Here is a 19,702-nt window from a genome sequence, read left to right as displayed (position 1 = left end):
TTGTATCAGATTGCTATGAGAAACCAGCCTGCCCCCTCTTACCACCTAGAAGCTGGGCACTGCTCCTACAGAGAGGCTGTTTTAAAGGGTAATTAATCTTGTATCATTCAAAGCTCGTTAAAAGCTTCTAGTTTAAAAAATATCAAGCTAGTGAACATAAAAATAAATGTGTTTACTTCAAGAGTCAAATACAGCGTTCAACATTCCTGTACTCAGCACATTTAACTTAAATCTCTGGAAAACTTTTACCTCTTGATCCATTGGTGGGTATTTTCGACCTTTGCTTTTTCCCAGGCACTTTGTTTTCCCTCCTTCCAGTAACTGGCACCAAAAGCCTTTTTGAGGGTCAAACCTATAAAGGATTATATTTTAAGAAAGGTCTAACTATGGAAGAATCTCCAAGCTACTAAAACAGAGGGTTAGCCAACAATTTTTGCCACACACACGTCTCTAGATAACTGAGATACTGAGAACTGAGAGGGAAAAAGCCTGCCTCTCCTACGAAATCTTTGGGGATATAATATTTTCCACCTTGGGAAGGACTCCAGGCAACGTGTTTTTTGCATGGTCTTTACCTATGCCAGCTACTTCCTTATTGTACTAGTCCAGGATATAGGACACCAAGTTTCAAGTGTTCTCTCTCTGATGCTGGTCAAGGTCCTGAACCTCAGTCTCCAGGATCTTACACGGCTCCGTTCCAGACTGCCATTCATATTTTGTTGTCTGCTTTTGATCAGGGATTTAATCCTTGTCAAACTGCTCCACGCACCCCTGCTACATGTTTAGGTTTTGATACACTGACACTCGAAGGATGAACATTTTCTCGGAAAATTACTAACCAGCTATTTTCGTGGACTTACACGCACCGCAGTCTCAAGAATATAGGCTGTGCTTAAGGAAAGTTCTCCATATGGCCAATAGAAGATGGTATTACTGCAAGTCTGTACTGTTAATATGAGAGAGGTTCAAAAGTACAAGCTGATTTCTCTGCTGACTTCAACAGACAAAGATTCAAGCCTTAAGTATACGTATATAGAAAAGTGTGTTATTATTGTGCGACTATGGAACTATGAGAAACATAATGCTGAAGTGTTTTATGTTGATTTTTGAGTGAAATAAGCAGTATTTAGGTCCTCTGAAAGAACTTCTGGTTGTTTGTTGATAAGCTAACTGCACCTGAGAAGCTGATTGCTCCACATCCCTAGATCTAAATCTCATTTTCATTCCAAAGAAGGCATTATAGCATAAACAGTGTCTAAGCAATCCTAGCAGAAATATACAATTTTATCGTGAAATATACAATATACAAAGATATAGGAATTTTAGATTAAGGCATTAAAACCCATACTCACTAAGGAATGAACAACATGAAGTGTTAAATTTTGAATTTATTGCTATGGGACTTACAGCATGCATAAAGCATTGAAAAGGTTTGCATTTTTGCAAAAACTGCAAAAATCTGTTTAGCAGATGTTTGAAAAGGATGAAGTATAATTGGCTGGAACATAGAGTTAATTAGTTGCAGACCACTTTTTGCCCTGGGTCTATCTATATGACACCGGTGCACCTGCAATTTGCTGCTATACCTATGTGAACTAATTTCTGGGGAAGGGTGAACCTTCCTCACGTTTTCATGCCCAGCCTATCGTTGCAGGCCTAACCCTTGTTTCCTAAATTGTCCCAGTAGGTGTATCAATTAAAAATAAAATAATCATTATTAAATGGATATATTCATGGTCGACTCATTTCTACTTTGGCCTTTCAATCTGCTTATTGCATAGCCAAGTACTTCAGCTGGCTTGCACTAATTTCCCAGGAGAAGAAGCAATACAGCAGGCTGTGCAAAGGGAAAGCTGAGAAACTATGCCCCAAACAATATTTCTGCCTCAGAATGAGTATATTGAACATTATTAAGAGAATGTGCAAATTCGGATGGGGGAAAAGAATGTAAGACAACTCAGGCTGAGCTCAATCAATTGTGCTCAGTATTACAGAAGTCTTAGGACTTCTGAAAACACAACTCAGCGCAATGGAAATACTTAAAATATTTAAAAATAGTGTTAGCCTTACGGTTAAAGGTTTTTTAAAGCAGTCAGCAGAAACCATTCCTCCCGTCCCAGTTATGTTCTCCTCCCCCTGGCCAATGCAAGCAACTTCCTTGGCCTTCCTTACTTGGTATGAGCAATAGTTCACTACCTACTCACAAGGCAGGGCAATACCATCATCACAAAGCACGTATGGGGAGCTGAGTTACACAGAAAGTAAGACTTCCTCTACGTTACTGGGCAAGCCTGTTATAGGTGAGGAACGCATCTGTAAGGGTATACAGGACATTTCTGAGACCTGTTTGGACCCAAATGCAGACAGGAGCCCTCTTCCAGAATGAAAGCTGCTGCTGGCAAGGGCTCGCTCTCGCCAGGTCTGTGGCAGGGATCATCTCCTCTGTGCCTTGGAAGTGCTCCTCGGCGTTGCTGGCTCCGAGCCCCCCCGAGAGCCGGCACGCCGGGCACAGCCCGACTTACACCCAAGTGGGGCAAACTGTTAGCGAGCCAGGTGGCAGCAAAGGTGGTCTGGACAGGCTCGTAACGGCCCTGCTGCAACTCCATGCTTGACAGTGAAGAAGAGCTCTGAAATGTAGACTGCCCAGGTCAAATCCCGGGTTGCAACAAGCTTAGTTTTCAGCTGTACTCCTTCATGCAAAAAACTGAGAGTTTTGCCCTGCATTTAGCAATCGTTAAGAGATCGGTTTTGCTGCTCTTTTGGCTCTGGCGCTTAGCAATCCACCAGTCCCCTGGCAGCTGATATTCCCTTGGTCGCAGGCGGCCGCAGGCATCTCTGTGGAAAAGACTCAAGCAGTTCCACCAGGAGAACATTTTCCCTGTTCTCTGGTGAAACTTTGCAGCACTCCAAGAGAAAACATTTACTTAAGCACGCTTGCCTAATCCTGTCGCTACCCGTCTTTTTGTTTCCCTCCTGTTGTTCATTTGAGGGAAAACGAAAAATGCCACGGACATCCTCTCCGCTGTAAAGCAAAGGGTGGTCGCTGCGCCTGGAGCTCCCTCTGCGAGCAGAGCTGGGTGTGATGGGCTGCACCGGACGGAGGCAGCGGTTGGCTCTCGGGGCCACTTTTCCCTTTGCCAAAGCCTGGCTCTGCTTTCCTCCAGGGGAACAGGGTTTGGCAGGAGACCTGGACATGGCAGTTCCTGGATCACATCCATTCTCATTAAGAGTGCGATGAAAGGCCCTAGACAGGTTAGATCAGATCTGCCTTGGCTCTCCCTGCCAAAAACCAGCAGCTCAGGACTGCCAGGATACGATTTTACTGCCGTACCTGTAGCTCATTTTTTTGGGCGAGCTCTCCCTTGACTCAGTGACCACGACCGCCTGGCTCCCTTTCTGCCTGCTGTCTGCTGAGGAAAATAAAGGAAGGCGGGAACCAGCAGTTCATGCTGCCATGGACTGTGAGTCATCTGAGGATACCACGCATTAAATACATCTTCCTAGCAGTCACTGGGGCCATCAGTTCATCAAAAGGAAAGTGCTTTGATAAATTTAGTCCCAACTGTTCTAGGTTTTTGTTCCTTAGGCTCAGATACTTAAACAATGTAAGCCCTCAGTCACACTTTGTGACAACGAGTGGGTAGGGGAGAGAGGGGAAACATCCCTTCAGTGCTGGAGCGTGAACTTCATGAACACCACTAGCCCGTTTCCCTCTCCTAAGACTTTTATCTGAGGATCATAACGTGGTTTTATAAACGGCATTATGTGTAAAAGCCTTATAATATTGGCTGATTTTTTCTCCTTGTTTTTTTCCTACTCTAATAAAAAGCACGCGTCCTATTTAGCGGTGTGTATAAGAAATGATGCTGTGGCTCCCATCTTCAGCTGCTGCTAGGCACGCTTCCTACTAACCCGGCGTGATGGTCGCTTCTCTCCGGATGCCCCAGCACTGCCTCCGTCTCCCCTCGGCTCTCTTTCGTGGCTTCAAAAGGAGGCAGTGCTCCGGTCAGCACCTTCCTTGGGCCTGGGTTAACTTTACTGTCCCATGAGACGTTCATGTGATCACTCAGGATGATGAACTTGTTGCTCACTGGTGTTCGCAGGCCTGGCTCCTTAGGCTGCACTGTGACAGCTTTAAAAATGTGTGCTATAGAGCTTTAGACAGTAATGACTAGGAACAATGCTACGCAATCTTTTTTTATTTTGACAGTCCTAACATGAAGCCACTACATCGTTTAGTGCGTTTTCCTCTTCCCTCCTGAATCCATGCAAACCTATGCGCTTCCACAACACATTTGCATTCTCAGTGTCTCTAAACAGTGACTGCATAATTTTACAGAAGTGTTTACAACCCATTTTTCCTGTCCAAATAAATCTGATAGATTTTTCCTGGGGTGTGACTCCACTGACTTTAATTTAGTTACACAAAGGAAGATACATATATATGTGCGTGTGACTATTGAAAAGCAGAGCAGAAGGCACTGAAAATGTGCAACAGCAGTTGTTCAAACATCAGTAGTTTGGCTGTGTACTGAAACGCCTCCTGCATTTTGTCTACTTTAGAAACCAATGACTTAAAAAATTACATTCTGAAACCCGAAATGTTTCCTCTAGAGAAAGATTTTGGCAAAGCAACCTTCTTAAGACTTAAAGAGCGGCAAACACTGAAACAATTCGCAGTTTACACCTGTTGCATAAATAGCTATAAGCCTCCCAAAGGAGGAAAGGCACGTGGGTGGAAACTCTGCAGTCTCATTTCCCCGTAGTTTTCCTGCTGCCAGGGAAATATCTTGTCTGTGGGGAAGGTAAGGCCCAGGCTTTTTGACTTTCCACCTCCTGCGCAGCGGACGGGGAGCGCTGTGCCAGGCCCCGCTGGCGGAGCCCGGGAGGCAGCCCGGCTCCCGCAGCTCCCACCCTGCGCTTGCACACTGGCTTTGACAAACCTCCCCCGCGGCGCAGGACTCCTCAGCCCACGGATGTGCCGGGGCTCTCCCAGCGCAGCGCTTTTGTCCGTGATGAAATAACGTTCCCCACATGGAGAGGCTCAGTGCAAAAGCGCCTTGCGATTTTCTGCTGGACTAGAAGGGGAAAGATAAGTTCAGCCCGCTGCCGCCTCTGCAGAGAGTCTGGCTTCCTGCAGGGGACTGACAAATGTCAACGAGCGGGTGCCGCACAGGCCAGTAATCCCCTTTCATGGGGAAAGCCTTATCCTCTCGGTGAGGAGGGTCAGAAACACGATCCGAGCTCATCACAGCCACCTGTGCTAGGTCTGAACCAAAGGCCACGGCAAGTCAGCCGAAAGGCTTTCACGCAGTCCAGGGGGCCTTGCCTTGCATCGGGCTGCCGCAGAGCACTTACAGCTTCAGCCCAGACGCCCCGGCCGCGCCGAGCCGGGCTGCGCAGGCTGAGCACCTAGTGCCGCCGAGGCAAACAGGAGCTTCCACCCCGTGCCCCAGGCGCCGTGCTTGATCCCGGCACTTCCAGTTCAGGGATCTGCTAATAGCGGCTGATAATTTCACCAGACTTTTGGTGTACGGACTAAAATCTTCCATGCCATGTGTCTGACTGCTACTGGGTGAAAAGTCAGCAACGCTGGCTCAAATGCTTATCAAATGTAATTATGTAGTCACGGAATGATGTATTTTGTCCATGTTAAAAGCAAACCAACAGAGGAACCTTGCAAGCAGATGAATCCCACTAGACTGCCACACTCATGCAGCAAAAACATGTAACCCGAACTTTTCACACCTGACCTTAAGTGGTCTTCAGCTTCTGGAGACTATCATAAGGTTCTACGCTCTGATATGCAGATGTGAGCTCAGCCCTCACATGTGCAGTTCAAATCAACTGGACCTAAATGTTAATCAGTACAGTTATGCGAGCAATACCAAGAACCCTGAGAAACCAGGTCTTGGGGATCTCAAACTGAACGATCAGATTTAGCGGACATTTTTTACGTGAATCTGGGCCCTGGTTCTTTGCCTGGAAAGATGGGAATTCAGAAAAAAAAAATTTAGATTTATGAAGTATTTAGAAAATATAAAAGCCAGTGAAAAGGGAAATTCATTATATTTTTAGAGGACACCATGAGCACCAATCACAGTCAGTAAACCCAAGGCCAAAATAGGCAGCAGTGAGCCTAACACAAAATACTGAGGAGTCATTTGTTCCATTTGTTGTGTGACATAGAATTTGCATGTGGAAATAGTATGCTTTCATACAGTTGAACACTGCAACATATTATATGCATGCAAGGTAAGGGAAGACAGGACTTAAACCTCCTCCCCAAAACTTTGTATTGCTTAGCATTGCAAAATTGTCATTCTTGTAATGTGTGGGTTTTTTTTTTTTTGGTTTGTTCACTGTTCTTGGGAGGAGGGGATGTACAGGGTGATCTCATAGGGCAGATAATAAAGGCATAGACTCACGTTAGAGCTTCAGAGTAATTGTAATGAGGAGAGACGCCAAGAAACTTCTGCACTTCATCCATCACAGTAGCTGGGTCACTTCTTAGCTGCTGTCCATCAATAATTAGCAACTGTAGGGATAAATATGCTATTCATTTAGAAAAAGGACTAAGATTAATGAAGGAATGACATTATTTCCCTCTTGTGACCGTACTAGTGACAACATGGATTTAAATTAACATGTCATTTTGTACAGTTTTATAACAATCCTGTGACTCAACTTCTTCTCAGATTTACTGTTGTACTTGTGATATGTTGAATCTGTATAGGTAGGCACTTGTAATTCTTTGTGCGTACATTGCTCAAGCAGAAGAGTTCAAATCTCATAAGCTAAACCTGAGTCAGAGAATTCTGAGAAAAAGAGATAAGGCAAGAAATATAAAACACTGCCCAGGTTTACAACGTGTTCATAAGACACATGGTATGAAATAAGAACAATAATAGAAAGCTCATACCTGTCTTAGAATTAAATGTTCAGAAGTAATAGAAAGGTAATTTATCTGAGAATTACCGCCAGCCTATCGACTGCATAAACTTGCAAAATTGTTAGCAAAGGGGTCTTTTTTGGTTGTTTGTTTTTAATTAGAGAGCGATGTGATGTAAAGGTACATAGACTTCCACAAGCAAATGCTAAGTGTATGTATCAAAAGCTTACTGGAGTACTGAAAAGTATTACTAATAATAGCTCTTCTGGAGGGATGTCTTTTATATTTATTGTGAAGGCTTATTATGAATTATTAAGTTTTTGAGCGCACAGGCTGAGTGAATGCACATTACTGAGCGTGCATTAGTAAGCACCGTGAGTGCACTCTCTGTAAGAATGAGTGCCTTTTGTTGTGTATCTTGTAAAATTAATCACTACAACTATGAAACATGAGTGGTGACCAAGCTTACAAGAAATATGTCAATGTGCACCTGCATGAGTAATAAGAGGGCTGTGTTCGCTGTTTGCTGCTGCAGGAGCAAGAGAGAAATCTTCACGAAGCGTGGCAGCAGGCCCGGGGTAAAGGCAGACCAGGAGCCCAGGTAACCGGGCTCTTGGTGCTCAGCACCCTTGGCTTGGTCTGAAATTCCTGGGGCCAGGTGGTGCCCATGGTGCAGTGAGTGGGGAACGCGGCTCTGGCGAGAGGACGTACCCCGTCCCCAAAGCCCTCCTGCACGCCCAGCTGCTTGAAGGGACGGCTAGTTTCCTATTTTTGAAAGAGTAGAAGGGCCAGAGATGAAAGAAGAAAGTAAATGACCAACTGATTCTTTTCCCTTTTTATTGGGAATTGGATTGACCTGCTTCTCCCTTCTGTAGTACAGCTGAGACTGTACAAAAAGAAAACTGAGGACTGCAAAAGACAGAGCTTGTACTTCCTTTTGTTTTTCCTGGTCCTTGACTAAATAAGCAATCTCAGGAGATATGGCTTTGTTCATTAAATATCCCTTTTACACCTTTCTCTTACAATAGGCAGAGGTATAATCTGGACTATGGACCACATACACAAGACTGCCTTTGCATATGTTTTGCATCACTAAAGCATTTGCTTTAGCTTTATATCTGGAAATAAACATAGTATAGTAACAGGAATGTTCTCTACGTCTACGTTTTTATGTAATTTTTTTATGGAAAATATTCTAAAAGACAATTCGATAAAACATCAGAAGGGGGAAAAGGAGGGATTCCTGCTCTAATACTGAGAAAGGCTAATTCTGTATCAGGATTGAACAAATGTGAAATTTGCTATGAAAGGGAATGAGTGGGAGGAGGAATGAAATTTCTTTCAGAAAAAGGCTTGGCATTTTCTAAATGAATTTGTCAAACCTTCCCACAATGTCTCATGCTGCAGCTGCTCATTTCGGGGGACCTAGAAGCCTTGACTGCCTTGGTTAATCCTGGAAGGGAGGCCAAAAAGCCCTGGATCAAGCCCAGGTGGCCACAGTTCATAATGTTTTCTTGCTGCATCTTTTTCCTCAGAAGACAGAAAAAGCAGCACGCTCCCGACAACCCCTCTGATCTTTGACAAATCTGCATTTTCTAACAGCTAAGAGTTCCACTGGGAAATAGCCCATCACCTCTGACGATAAGGCTGTATTCATTTTAGGATTTCCTGAGTCGATGCGTGTGGTGAGATGCCAGGTTGGGAATTACCTGTGAAGCAGGATAGTGAGTTAGCCACCTTTCGATATGGATAGCATACCAGCCGGGGGTCAGACATCTCTTCTGGAGAGTCCTTATCTCGGAGGGCGCCCAGTGGCCTGACGTAATCACTTCATAAAAGTTGAATTTCAAGGCAGCGGGGTCCTCGTGGGATCGTTGATGCTAACGGAAGATAAGGACACACGTCACAGTGGCCCAGAAGATTAAGCCATAGTCAAAGAGAAAAAAAGGGAACAAGCGAATCGCTGTGGTACAGCTAACTCCCATGAAGAGCAAAAATATATCTCATAAGGACCTCCTTTCAGACAAGCCCTGTATCTCCCCTCTTCAGCAGAAGCGATCAGGCTGTGCTTAATTTGGACGCCTGGTCGCAACCTGCCGAGAGGTGAGGGGGCCGTGGCTCCCCCGTTCTGGCCCTCTGCGAGCTTCGTGCAGGAACCGCTAGGTCAGGTTACGTGGGCATGCTACGTGTATCACGTTGGATGATCACTGCTAGTTTTAATACACATAACCATTTCTCGTACGGAGAGGACGCTTTGTCCAGGCGCTCCGATAGCTGTTTGGAAAATCGAGGGAGTCTGTTTGAAAATTATACATAAACTCGGTTTCCAGCAATGTTTAATCAGCTGCATTCCCGCAAACAGCGCTGTCACTTGGCAGAGGTTTGCAGACGCTGACCGGCAGCGCGGGACGGGGCTGGAAGGCAGCGCTTGCACAAGCAGCACAGCTGCAGCCACAGAACAAGCCCACGGCTCCCCCAACGCCGCTTCGGGCAGTAAGAGCAGGGGAGACCAGGAAGCAGGACAAGGCCCCCCGCTTCAGACAAGGGCCCTACCAGCACTGCCGTAAGGAGAGCTGCCGCTGCTGAGGGAGGAGGAGGCAAATTCTGCCAAAGTAGACACAATTTTTTAGCGCTTTGCATCTTGCACCGTCATCTGGAAAGGTGGAAATGTGATATTAAAAAGGGTGCAAGTTGCAGCCCTAAACCAAACTTTATTCCTCGCAGAACCCGTAGTAATAATTTCAGAAATGATGTTCCTTATGCCCGATGTAACATTTTTCATTTGTCTCTATTTTAACACTGTTTTTACTCTTTCTTTTTTTTTTTTTTGGTATAACTACACCACATTTGGCATGCATGCTTCGATGCCTCTCAAAACAACAAGTTCATCGGCTTTCTTCTGGAAAGGTGTGGACTCAGTATGAGACAAGAAGGAGTATCCTAGAGTTTCCTAGGAAAACCAGCAGGCTTTCTTCTGTTCCCAGGGAGAAAAAAAAAATCATTACTCTTCAGACCCGTCTTTTTTTAAACACCTCAGAAACTTGAAAAGATATCGTTTACACTGGTACCCTGAATATTGCTCAGGGTTTGTTCCTTTGAAGCTCAAGATCTGGATGACGTATCAGATTCTCAGTCAGAAAAAAGAGCTCAGATTTTCTGACTAGGCCACGCTCTTATTCCCTCCAGCATCTCTCTGGGTGAGGAGCACTGCTTTCCCTCCATGTAGTGCCAACTGTAATTGAGATTAAACTGCTTGTTCACAGCTTGTGGCAGCTATGCGCTAGGAAATTCCATCATTTATGACACTGATGCAACTGCAGGAGCTGCAATTCAGCATCCATTCGACGTCGAAAGAGTGCAAATGCTTTGCAATAAATCCCCTTCCTGCTCAAGGGCACAAATGCCCACTGGTGTTGGTCATCGTTCCCTGCTGTTGATTTCACTGCCCATTTCTCGAAGGCAAGGCCCGTACCTGATACCAGGAGTACGCCCGATCGGATGGGTCGATGAGGATGGTGATGATCTTGGCCTTGGGGATGAGGGAAGCAGCTCGTCTAGGAGCTTCCTCCGAATGGAAATAGTTGGCGCTTTTCTCAAAGAGCAAGTCGGTGGTGGTGTTGGAGGGAGTGGGGAAGAAACTCATGTACCTGGGAGAGGAAAAAAACAATTACAATTAGCAATGCAAAAAAAGGGGGAGGGGGAAAAATCCATGTGTTTTCTCCAGGGAAAGGTGAATTTTCAGAGGCAATTCTTAAGAAGCAAAAATAACTTTCTCAGCTCACTCCAAAACTGGAATAGGAGGAACAGATCTTGGCATTTCGATGGTGCTGGTAATAGCTGATGCCGCCATGAAGTCAGGTAACTAGGTTTTCTTTTCTGAGGGATGGAATTTTTGCTAACAAGGTCAGCGGCAGAGGGAAGTCTTCTCACCAGTTTGGAGGGAGTGCAGTTTTAGCTGCAGGAAAAATGAGGAAAGCTCCCAGATGTCAACCATTTAGTTTTAACATTTCAAAATGTTACATTTTGGAACTGACAAATCTTGTCTTTTAGATATTTTCAGAATGAGAGTTTTCAGATTTTAGCTTTGAATGGTCTTTCTCATTTATAATTCGTTGAGAGTAACAATAAGTAAAATGGGACGCTCAGTTGAAAGGTTTAAGAATTTAAACGAAGCAAAATGTGAAACTGCTTTGGAGGCGGCTTTTTGGTCCCCTGAGTTTTGCTGGGAACTCCAGGAAATTCCAGTTTTATTGTGGCCAGTTGTTTTTGTATACTTTTCTGCGGAAACAAAGTATGTGTGGTCTCTCTCTGCACACACGATCCTACCAGTGTTCAAACCCACGGGCCAAGCTGAGTGAAATGTGGCAGCAGAGGTCTCAGAGAGGGCTGTCTCTTCCTCTACCTCTTGTAAAAACGGCTGCAGAAGAGACGTCTTCTGCCTTGAAAGAGGGAAAGGCCACAGCGAAAAACTCACTCTCTCGCAGAGCTATTCATGGGAGAAAGGCAGTGTAAATGCTCCAGCCGTGCCCCCAGCACCCTGGGGCTCCAGCACCTCTGCTCCTTCCTCCTGCTTCTTCCTCCTATGTAGTACACCTGTACATATATATATATACTCCTTAAGTATACCCAAAATGCAGACTGGGGATCCCAATCTAGGGTTACCATGCACTTGAATTAGATGTACACCTTCCGGTCTCGCAGTATTCCCAAAAACTGACAGATCTCAGCAATAAGCAGAGAGCGCACAGACTGAGCCAGCAGGGAGCCCGGGATAAGAAGTGTGCTAACACCCAGAATCACAGTTCGTGTTGGACCGAGAGCTCTTCCTTTATGCTGCATGAAAAACAGATGCTAGGCATTTCTTTCTCTTTATTTTTCGTGACACTTTGAACCTAGAAGCTGATCTTGCAGTTGCAGTGATAGCCTGCTTTTGGCAGTTAGTTTCCTGTGGTCGGGACACGCTCCACGCATGGGCAGTGAGACCAGTCCAAGGAGACTAATCTTTTCCTGTACGATGTGATGTTTGTCTTATATCTCAATTTTAACACAAGGATGAGAACAGCTGTTCCCTGGGGAAACAAAAGCCTTACAAAATACAGCAAAAACAGTGAAAACAATGTTTAAAAATTGTAATAGGAGTACCAGCTGAAATTCTTTACGGAGAGGTTTTTTTCTCATGAAGAGCAGAATCTTACTTCCTGAAAAGCCCCATTTCAGGAAAAAAGAGTATAATTCATCCCTTTTGAAATTGATACAGTTATGAAAAGACACAGATTTTATTCTGCATGAAGACAGACATCATAACTGAGCTTGCTGTTGTATTAATTTGCTAAAAATACAAAAACGGTAGTATCTAAATAAAATTAAGGACTTGATTAAAAGTCCCATTGTTCTGAGTTATTTTCCCATTCTCTCTGATAATGCCAAGCATAACAAATTCATCCAGTAATTATGTAGCTGTCATACATACTTCTGTAATTGCTCCATTGTGATTTAGCATATATTAATAATGAAGACTTCTTTTTTGTTATTCTTCTTACCAGTCAATTCCTTTGTGATAGTTGTTTCCATTGAAGAACTGAACTTCTTCAAAAGTTTTTGGGCTAGGGAGATTACTGATGATGGAAGGATGCATCAGAAGAAATAAATAAAGTGCCGTTGTTCCTGCAACAACAAAAAGAGATGCCGCTAGGAAACAGAAAATAACTTTGACTTTACTCATTTAAGCAAGTCTTTCTGAATCAATGCACACTGAGACATACTGGGAAATTAGAGACATCATCTTTTATAAGAAAATTGCCTGTTGCTGCGTAAGCTCACGGCGTTTTCAGGAGCCGGGAGCGTGCGGGGACCTCCTCTGTGCTCATTAAACTTTGCCCATTTCAAAACTCTGAATTCTGCTCGCTGATGCAACCGTGACGTTGCTGCTGCTGATACTGCTCGCTTGACTGCATCGTTATCCAGCGATGGAATTTGGCCAGAACATGCTTCTTTCTGAACTTTTTGTTGCCCAAAACTTTTCAGACGTACCCTGTGTGGGAGTATGCTTCTGTTGCTCCCAGACCTGCGCTTTTGTTCTCTCTTTATTTTTCCTGGGGGTAAAGCTCTCTCAAGTGACATTGTGTATTTCAATGCCAAGAAACCTGTAATAAGTACACTTTAAAATCCCAATAACAAAAATTTTCGTTTTTATTTCCTTGATAAAAACAACTGAACTGATATATGATGTTAAATGAAATTTCAGGAGAATGTGTCTTTAAAATTGCTCTTTAGTGATTTTTATGCTATGCAAAATATCACTGGACCATGAATCAAGAACTCCTGTCTCTTTGTCACTGTCATTGAATTTCTATATAATCTTGGATTAGTCATTTATTTTCCTGCCTCAGCATCCACTTTCTGTAGTATGTCAGTAACAGTAATAGCTACCTTGGGAGTGGGAGTATGTGGCTTGATTTAAATAATGTCCTGAGACCCCCCAAAGAGGCCTGTAAAGTGGTAAGTAAGTTTATTGTCAATTAGGGTCTCAAATGACGTTGAGATGATTTGTCAAAGAATACAAATAACAAACTTTACTTAGGGTGTCCTGACAGCACATTTTTTAACAGTGAATGCTTGCATTGCTTTCTGGTGTGTGCTCTTATCTCTGGGGGACTAAACTCCACCGTGAGAGTGGGTGTATGGAGCTGCCACGTACCAGTACCCCTACCTGGCTGTTGTACACCCCTGTTCGGCTTTTGCTCCCCAAAGCCTGTGCCTACTGGCTCTGCAAGTGAAAAAATAGCCTAACAGAAACCACCAGTGAAGCGGTTTAACTCTGTTTGTTATTCTCATCCACAGCCACCCTTCGGTGCCGAGAAAGTAATCAGTGCAAAATTATCCCTTAAATAGGTGTACACAAATGCTGTGAACTGCCTGCATTTGGCTTCCAGTGTTTCTAATCGCACTGTTTGCCCTGTGGTGCAGGGAATTCTGCACCTTTACTGTCAGTGAAATCCAACCCTGGGAAGACTGTCAGCACAAAGCCTATACTGCTTCATACTGCTTAAATCTCCCCTTTAAATAGGGATGAGCCTGAGGGCAACTTCAGCCTGTTTTCACAATAACATCTAGCATGGCAGTAGAAACAGTGGAATCTCACTGCAAGAGGGAGTCTCTCTAAAGCACTGAGCTAACTCTTCTTCCTGAAAAGAAGTCAGCCAAATGTCCCACCAAAATAACTGGTCCCCACCCAGAAAGAAAAATCATATCCATTAGAACAGAGACGGCTGTGAAGTTTTGGTGCTTTTCTGCTCGAAGAATTGTGACAGTAACCCAATGGCGGGCGGTACTGGAAGGTGAAAGCCTTTTCACTATAGGAGCAGTTGTCCCTGTCTGCTGGCAGTGCAGGAGTCAATCCCCCATAGGCACTGGGAATGCCTTATCGCTAGAGCCAGGAGCTGGCTTCAGCGTGCAGGAGACAAACACACAGGTACAGGACTGGGGGCTTGCTACCAGCATGCCGAGGCTTACAAATCCATTATTTCCTACCTGTTTTCTGGGGTCCTATGACGAGAAATTTGGGTAGATGGTCACAAGTTTTATCTCTGGACCAAATGTCCCTGTGTCTTTTATCGTCGCATGGGTTCTGAAGAGGAAAAACAGACAGTTGCTCATGCCAGGGAAATCCTAAATGCATCACACGCGCGCCAGTCATTGCAGGATCCAAACGTTATGCACTGATGCCAGAGCCTTATGCTAAGTAGGAAGATCCCAGATTTCCTCTTACGAGTTCATTCTCGACAGATATTGAGCGCTCTGGTACGGCTCCATGGACGCACTTGCATTTTGGCACGTACCGGAGCGCTTAGGTACACAGGGACCAAACTGCTTGGCACCTTTCAGGGCTGATCCTTAGAGGGGTCCCAGGGAAGTCAGTGAAGCTACACAGCTGGGCACATCTGAGGAGGATCAGTGTCAAAATCCAGACCCTGTGAGACCACTGCAATTCTTCCTCTATGTTAGCCCGGCTCTCTTCATCAGCTCAGAGTCCTCAGGCATATGCTTAACCATAGGCACTTAGTGGGGTGTGCGTGTGTGCACGCGTACGTGGTCCCTTTGACTGAAACTGAATGTGTATATCGTGGTTTTGCCGGACTGAGGATTAAGCTCAGTCATTAAAAAGAAAAAAGAAAAGAAAAGGAGAAAAAGATTAAAACATTGATTTAATCAAGCTTTCATTTGAGGTTAAAATGGAAACCTCTCTTTGAATAGCTTCAAGGCATTACTTTCTTAGGCGACAAAATGGTTTCAGATACATAGCGCTTAGTGCCGATTTTATTTACATAAGAATCCAAAAGGAAGGACAAAAAAGAAATGTGAAATATTATTCATCCCCTTATCTTTCTACTACCTATAAATACAAAATAAAAATGTGTGAACAAAAAGCCCCACAGAAAAGGTTAGGACTGACTATTCTTTAAGGCAGATATCATATGGATCCTGCTTTTGCATACTATAGGCTGGTAATAGAAGAGAGTTTTCCAGTGAATAAACTTAACAAAATATAATGGAGAAAATCATTAACCAATGTGAATCACTGCAGCTCCACTACACTCAATGGAAATATTATGGATTCATACTTTGTTTGCATCTAGGCCAAAAATAATAGGGAAAATTTCCGCTCCATTTTAGCAGTGTAAGCCTGAAATAACTGCATGGATCTCTGCAGTGTCACTCTGGATTTACGCCTGCCTAGCTAAAAGCGCAACGTGGCACATCATATTTTGAGGCCGCGTTGCTTATCTTGCGAGAGCTCTGGCTACCTGCTGTCTGTAGGCATCGCCTGGCCTGTGCGGCAAGGTTCGTTAATACGCTGGGACGCATCAAGGAAACTACAGACAGGAGGGCAGGGGAGGGAAGCTTTCTCTCACATAAATGGCAAATGGATGCTTTTAATGCCCCTGATATTGGCTAAGTGGAAGCTTGTCCCTTTCTAGACAAAAGCAGTTGTCCGTGAAGAAAATTTAAATAATCTGAAAAGGCATGTAGAAAAAAACGAAATATTTTAATGTGAAATGGGCTTTTTATTTCCTTCCTTCCCCTGCCCCCCCCCAAGAAAATGTTCTTATTTCAGCACGTGGGTGTTGAAATTGAGGGTGTGAACGGGACGTGCCGTTACCTGCCAAAGAGGGTCCGTCTGCTCCGGGAAGAGCTCAAAGTACTTATGCGCCAGCTGTACCGGGGGCAGTGTCCGGAGCCGGAGGTTAGTTGAGCTCTTCACAAAGTTGGCCAGGTTCGCAAAGGTGTATAACCCCAGGCGGTCGTTCCCGTAATTGGACAAGTGGGTCATGAAGACGCTGATCTGGGAGGCGAGAGAAAGCGTTCAGGAGGGGGACATCAGCAGGTGGCAGGCACCTCCTGGGAAGGATGCGCCAAGCCCTCTCTCCCCCACCCACAAACTAAAGACGTTAAACCAGTCCCACTTCCTAACCTCCCTGCCAGGCTTAATCATTCCTCGTTTTCCTCCACCCTTTGCCTCACCTTTCTGGGGATTTCTTTTTTCTTTTTTTAAGGCAGCTACTCTTTACAGAATCAGCTTGGAAAGCCGACTCATGTGCTATCTGCTCCCCTTGCAGGGTTGGCTGGTTTGCTTAAAATGGCAGGGCTGTAGGTAGATGAGTAAGTTCTGAAACGTGAAACTTTCAAGCCTTTATGAAGGATGGTATCCCAGTTAAATATCCCTGTCATTGATTTCTCCTTAAAGGTAATATAGCTTCTTCCTATTTATCAGCCTTATTATGTTTCTCCTTTACATGGTCACTGCCTTGTAGATCTCATCATTCCCTTCAGAGAGATAAAGAGAAGAATTTGTACGAATGGTGTGAAGAATGTATTTCCTCGTATTTTCTTTATAGGAGGCTATCACACCCAGTTTCACGACTGCAAAGGCCTGCTTTACCTAGCTACCACCATTATTTAGCTTTACGAGAATGCTATCAAAATGAGCATTGTTACTTGACTGTTTTACCCCATAAAGTGGCTGTGGATAGGAGGCACACTGACAGTGGAATTTAAGTATACAGCTATCAAGAAATAACACCATAGTGGTAACTAAACGGTGTACACTTTTCTCTTTCTTCCCGCGACAGCTCCAAAGTAAACAATCTACAATATGCAGCCAATCGCAGAAAGGACAAATTAATTTATGTGACCTCAGCAATTAAACCTCAAAAGGCATGCCAAGTAGGGCACTTCCTAATAATGATACCGTGCTTCAAGGCGGCCTTAATACGAAAGAAAAAATTAAGAGCTATAATGATGCTCATTGTGAACTCCAGAATATGATGGTGAGAGGTTCAGCATTTTGTTATCCTGCCTTAATGCTATCTCAGGCTGGGGAAGGAAAATAAAGCACCAGCCTTGTGGTCACTTGATAAGAATGATACATCCACAGACACTAAGAGCTTCACTTTTCCCCAAGTCCTGTGCATCTGTCACAGCTGTGAGTTTCCCAAGACAACAGAGATTATTTCAGATCAAGAATCCCCACAAAGACAGTATCGTCAGGGTCCTTATGTTGTGAAGTGCTCCTTTGCGCGACGTTGAAAATATCTCCATATAGGATGCATATATAGATGACCTTTATGAAAGCGTCCCTTTGCGCTACGCTGAATTCCTGAAGCCAAGGAGAATCCTAGGATAAAACAGAAGCTGAGCTGGACCCTTTGCGATTAGGTGAAACGGTGCTCACTAGCCAGCATCAGTATGTGACAGATCAGATACCCAGGACGCTGACAATATTTTGCCTTTTTTTTTTTTTTCATACAGCCAGTTAACGTGTGTTCTGTGAGAGCACGGGCACAGATTCATTTGTTGTCGGGTCGGACTAGTCTCAGAAGAGGGACATCGACTCAACACTGCATCTCGTGGCCTTTTTGCGCCTTCTTCCCTCCAGAGTTCGCAGCCTCAGGCAAGGCACCCAGCCTGCTAAGCCTCAGCGGGGGCCTGGTGCCTACAGCAGGCGATGTGGCCACTTGGGTCACCCACGTCCCCTTGCTCAGAGGCAGGCTTGCAGGAGGAAACGGGGGGATCAGCCAAGCGTCTGCCAGGGTCACAAGTAAATTACTTGCAGCTGGATACCTGTGGTCAGGTGAGTCTCTTTTGGGAAGACTAGGAAGGGGAATGGGCAGCACAGCTGCAGGCTCTTGGCACTGAGTGCAACCGTGAAAGTCCCTCACTTATAGCGGGAGCATGTTTGTGCTTTCCTGCTTTGGGAGACGTGGCAGGAGACTTGGTGCCCTGAGGGTGTGCTTGGATCAGTGAGCTTTTTGTCTGGAGTTTTTGTGATGTTGGGTGTGTGCTCTGGGTCAGCTGAGGCAGGTAGGAGAGTGTATAGGCTGTGTTTCTTTGAGGGCTTAAATCAGACAGACTGGAAGTGTCAAGGTATATGCTGTTGTAGGTGGTTATGTTTGGGAAACTGGATGACTATCTGGACCCTGGTCCCTTATTTAGAGCCTTGGAGCCCTTGTTTCAGCCTGATAACTAAACTTCCCACTGGTAGGGAGCCCTGAGCCTCAATATTAGGGGCTTTCATGCCTCAAGTGGTGAAGTGCTTGAGGTTATGGGTGCTGCTCTTGCTAACCTATGCAGCTCAGTGCTGCTGAAAGCCAAGAGCTTTCCCAAACAGATCACTGGTACCCCCTTAAAATTGAGCTTCCTCTTCAATATGTTGCTGCTTTGTGGTAGCTGGAGCTTTAGAGGAGGAAAGTGCTGCTGACCAAGATACTGCCTTTGCAGTGAGCCATGCTCTTCTATCTTTTTAGAATAACCACAGCATAAAAAGCAGCAAGCTTTCCACTTTCACCCTGTTGCTCTGCCAATGTGCCACTTCCTTTTTTTTTTAAACATCAGCCCACAATGTTTAAAAACATGTCCATTAGTTTGTTAAATTATTTATAAGGCTTTTAGTACTTTTTGTAAAGTGAAGATGGATGGGACTTAGGAAAAAGTGTCCCTTATGGCCCATCTGCAGCATGTTTGCACCGCACCCACTTTATTCCACAAAAGGTAACTTATTCTTCATTTTTATTCTGTTATGAGTCTCCTTTGAGCAGAGATTGGCAACTGTACAGGTTTTTTCCTATCAGCTGGACTCTGTAGACTTCAACGCCTATGTGTTTTATGGTTGAAAAGTGTTTGACATAACTGGAGCAGGCATTAAAATTGCCCTATGTTGTGGGTGTCTCCATTTGTAGTACCTCTGAAACTTATAAACAAGCTAGTGAATCTCTTTAGTTTCTCAGTCTGCTGACTCTTTACCCTCCCCACCCCCAAAAATCAAAATTTCTATTCTGATTTTAAGTCCAGCTCATAGAAATATGACAAGCGTGTCTTACACACATTAAAAATGAGGGAAAGTGAATGCTTAGGAAATGTTGATAGAGAATATCTTGCCTCCAAAGTGTGTTTTTGGTTTTTGATAAGTGCCAAAGAGGTCATCAGTGACACTTAATATTACTCCAGGAAATAAAATGTATGCAAGTAAATCTACTTGTTCCTTCTGCTTTAACTTTAACCTTGGATAAGATTTTTTTAATGTAAAAGTGTATCTATATGAGAGATTAGGTCATTCTAATTTAAGAGTTTAATCAATCCACAACATCCAGTTGATCACTCTTTATGGAGTCAAAAAAATCTTGGTTGCCTCTCTTGACATCTTCTGCCCCTTTGGTCTTATTTGAAGTGGAGGAAAATATATATGGTATGTTGCATATGGTATAAATGTATATTTCTCTGCTCTTCTGATCCAAATTCCTTGAGAGACAAGGA

At 44.3% G+C, this 19,702-nt stretch overlaps 1 protein-coding gene across 8 annotated transcripts in view; it reads right to left on the bottom strand.

Moving 5' to 3' along the window:
* Positions 1-19,702, bottom strand: part of LOC104138034 (N-deacetylase and N-sulfotransferase 4) — a 165,469-nt gene that overhangs the window by 7,990 nt on the left and 137,777 nt on the right. For 5 of the 8 annotated variants that reach the window (XM_068941754.1, XM_068941751.1, XM_068941750.1 and 2 more), the window contains exons 8-15: positions 17,514-17,567; positions 16,053-16,235; positions 14,423-14,519; positions 12,433-12,556; positions 10,365-10,539; positions 8,602-8,772; positions 6,429-6,538; positions 250-352 (exon numbers count right to left, since the gene is read on the bottom strand). In XM_068941754.1, the coding sequence (XP_068797855.1) occupies positions 250-352; positions 6,429-6,538; positions 8,602-8,772; positions 10,365-10,539; positions 12,433-12,556; positions 14,423-14,519; positions 16,053-16,235; positions 17,514-17,567 (1,017 nt within the window). The remainder of the gene's footprint in view (positions 1-249; positions 353-6,428; positions 6,539-8,601; positions 8,773-10,364; positions 10,540-12,432; positions 12,557-14,422; positions 14,520-16,052; positions 16,236-17,513; positions 17,568-19,702) is intronic. The other 3 variants (XM_068941756.1, XM_068941757.1, XM_068941759.1) reach the window with 1 other exon arrangement.

The sequence above is a fragment of the Struthio camelus genome, chromosome 4, assembly GCF_040807025.1.
Source record: "Struthio camelus isolate bStrCam1 chromosome 4, bStrCam1.hap1, whole genome shotgun sequence".
Lineage (NCBI taxonomy): Eukaryota > Metazoa > Chordata > Aves > Struthioniformes > Struthionidae > Struthio > Struthio camelus.
Note: the sequence above shows the minus strand (reverse complement) of the source record. Positions and strands in the feature narration are given on the sequence as shown.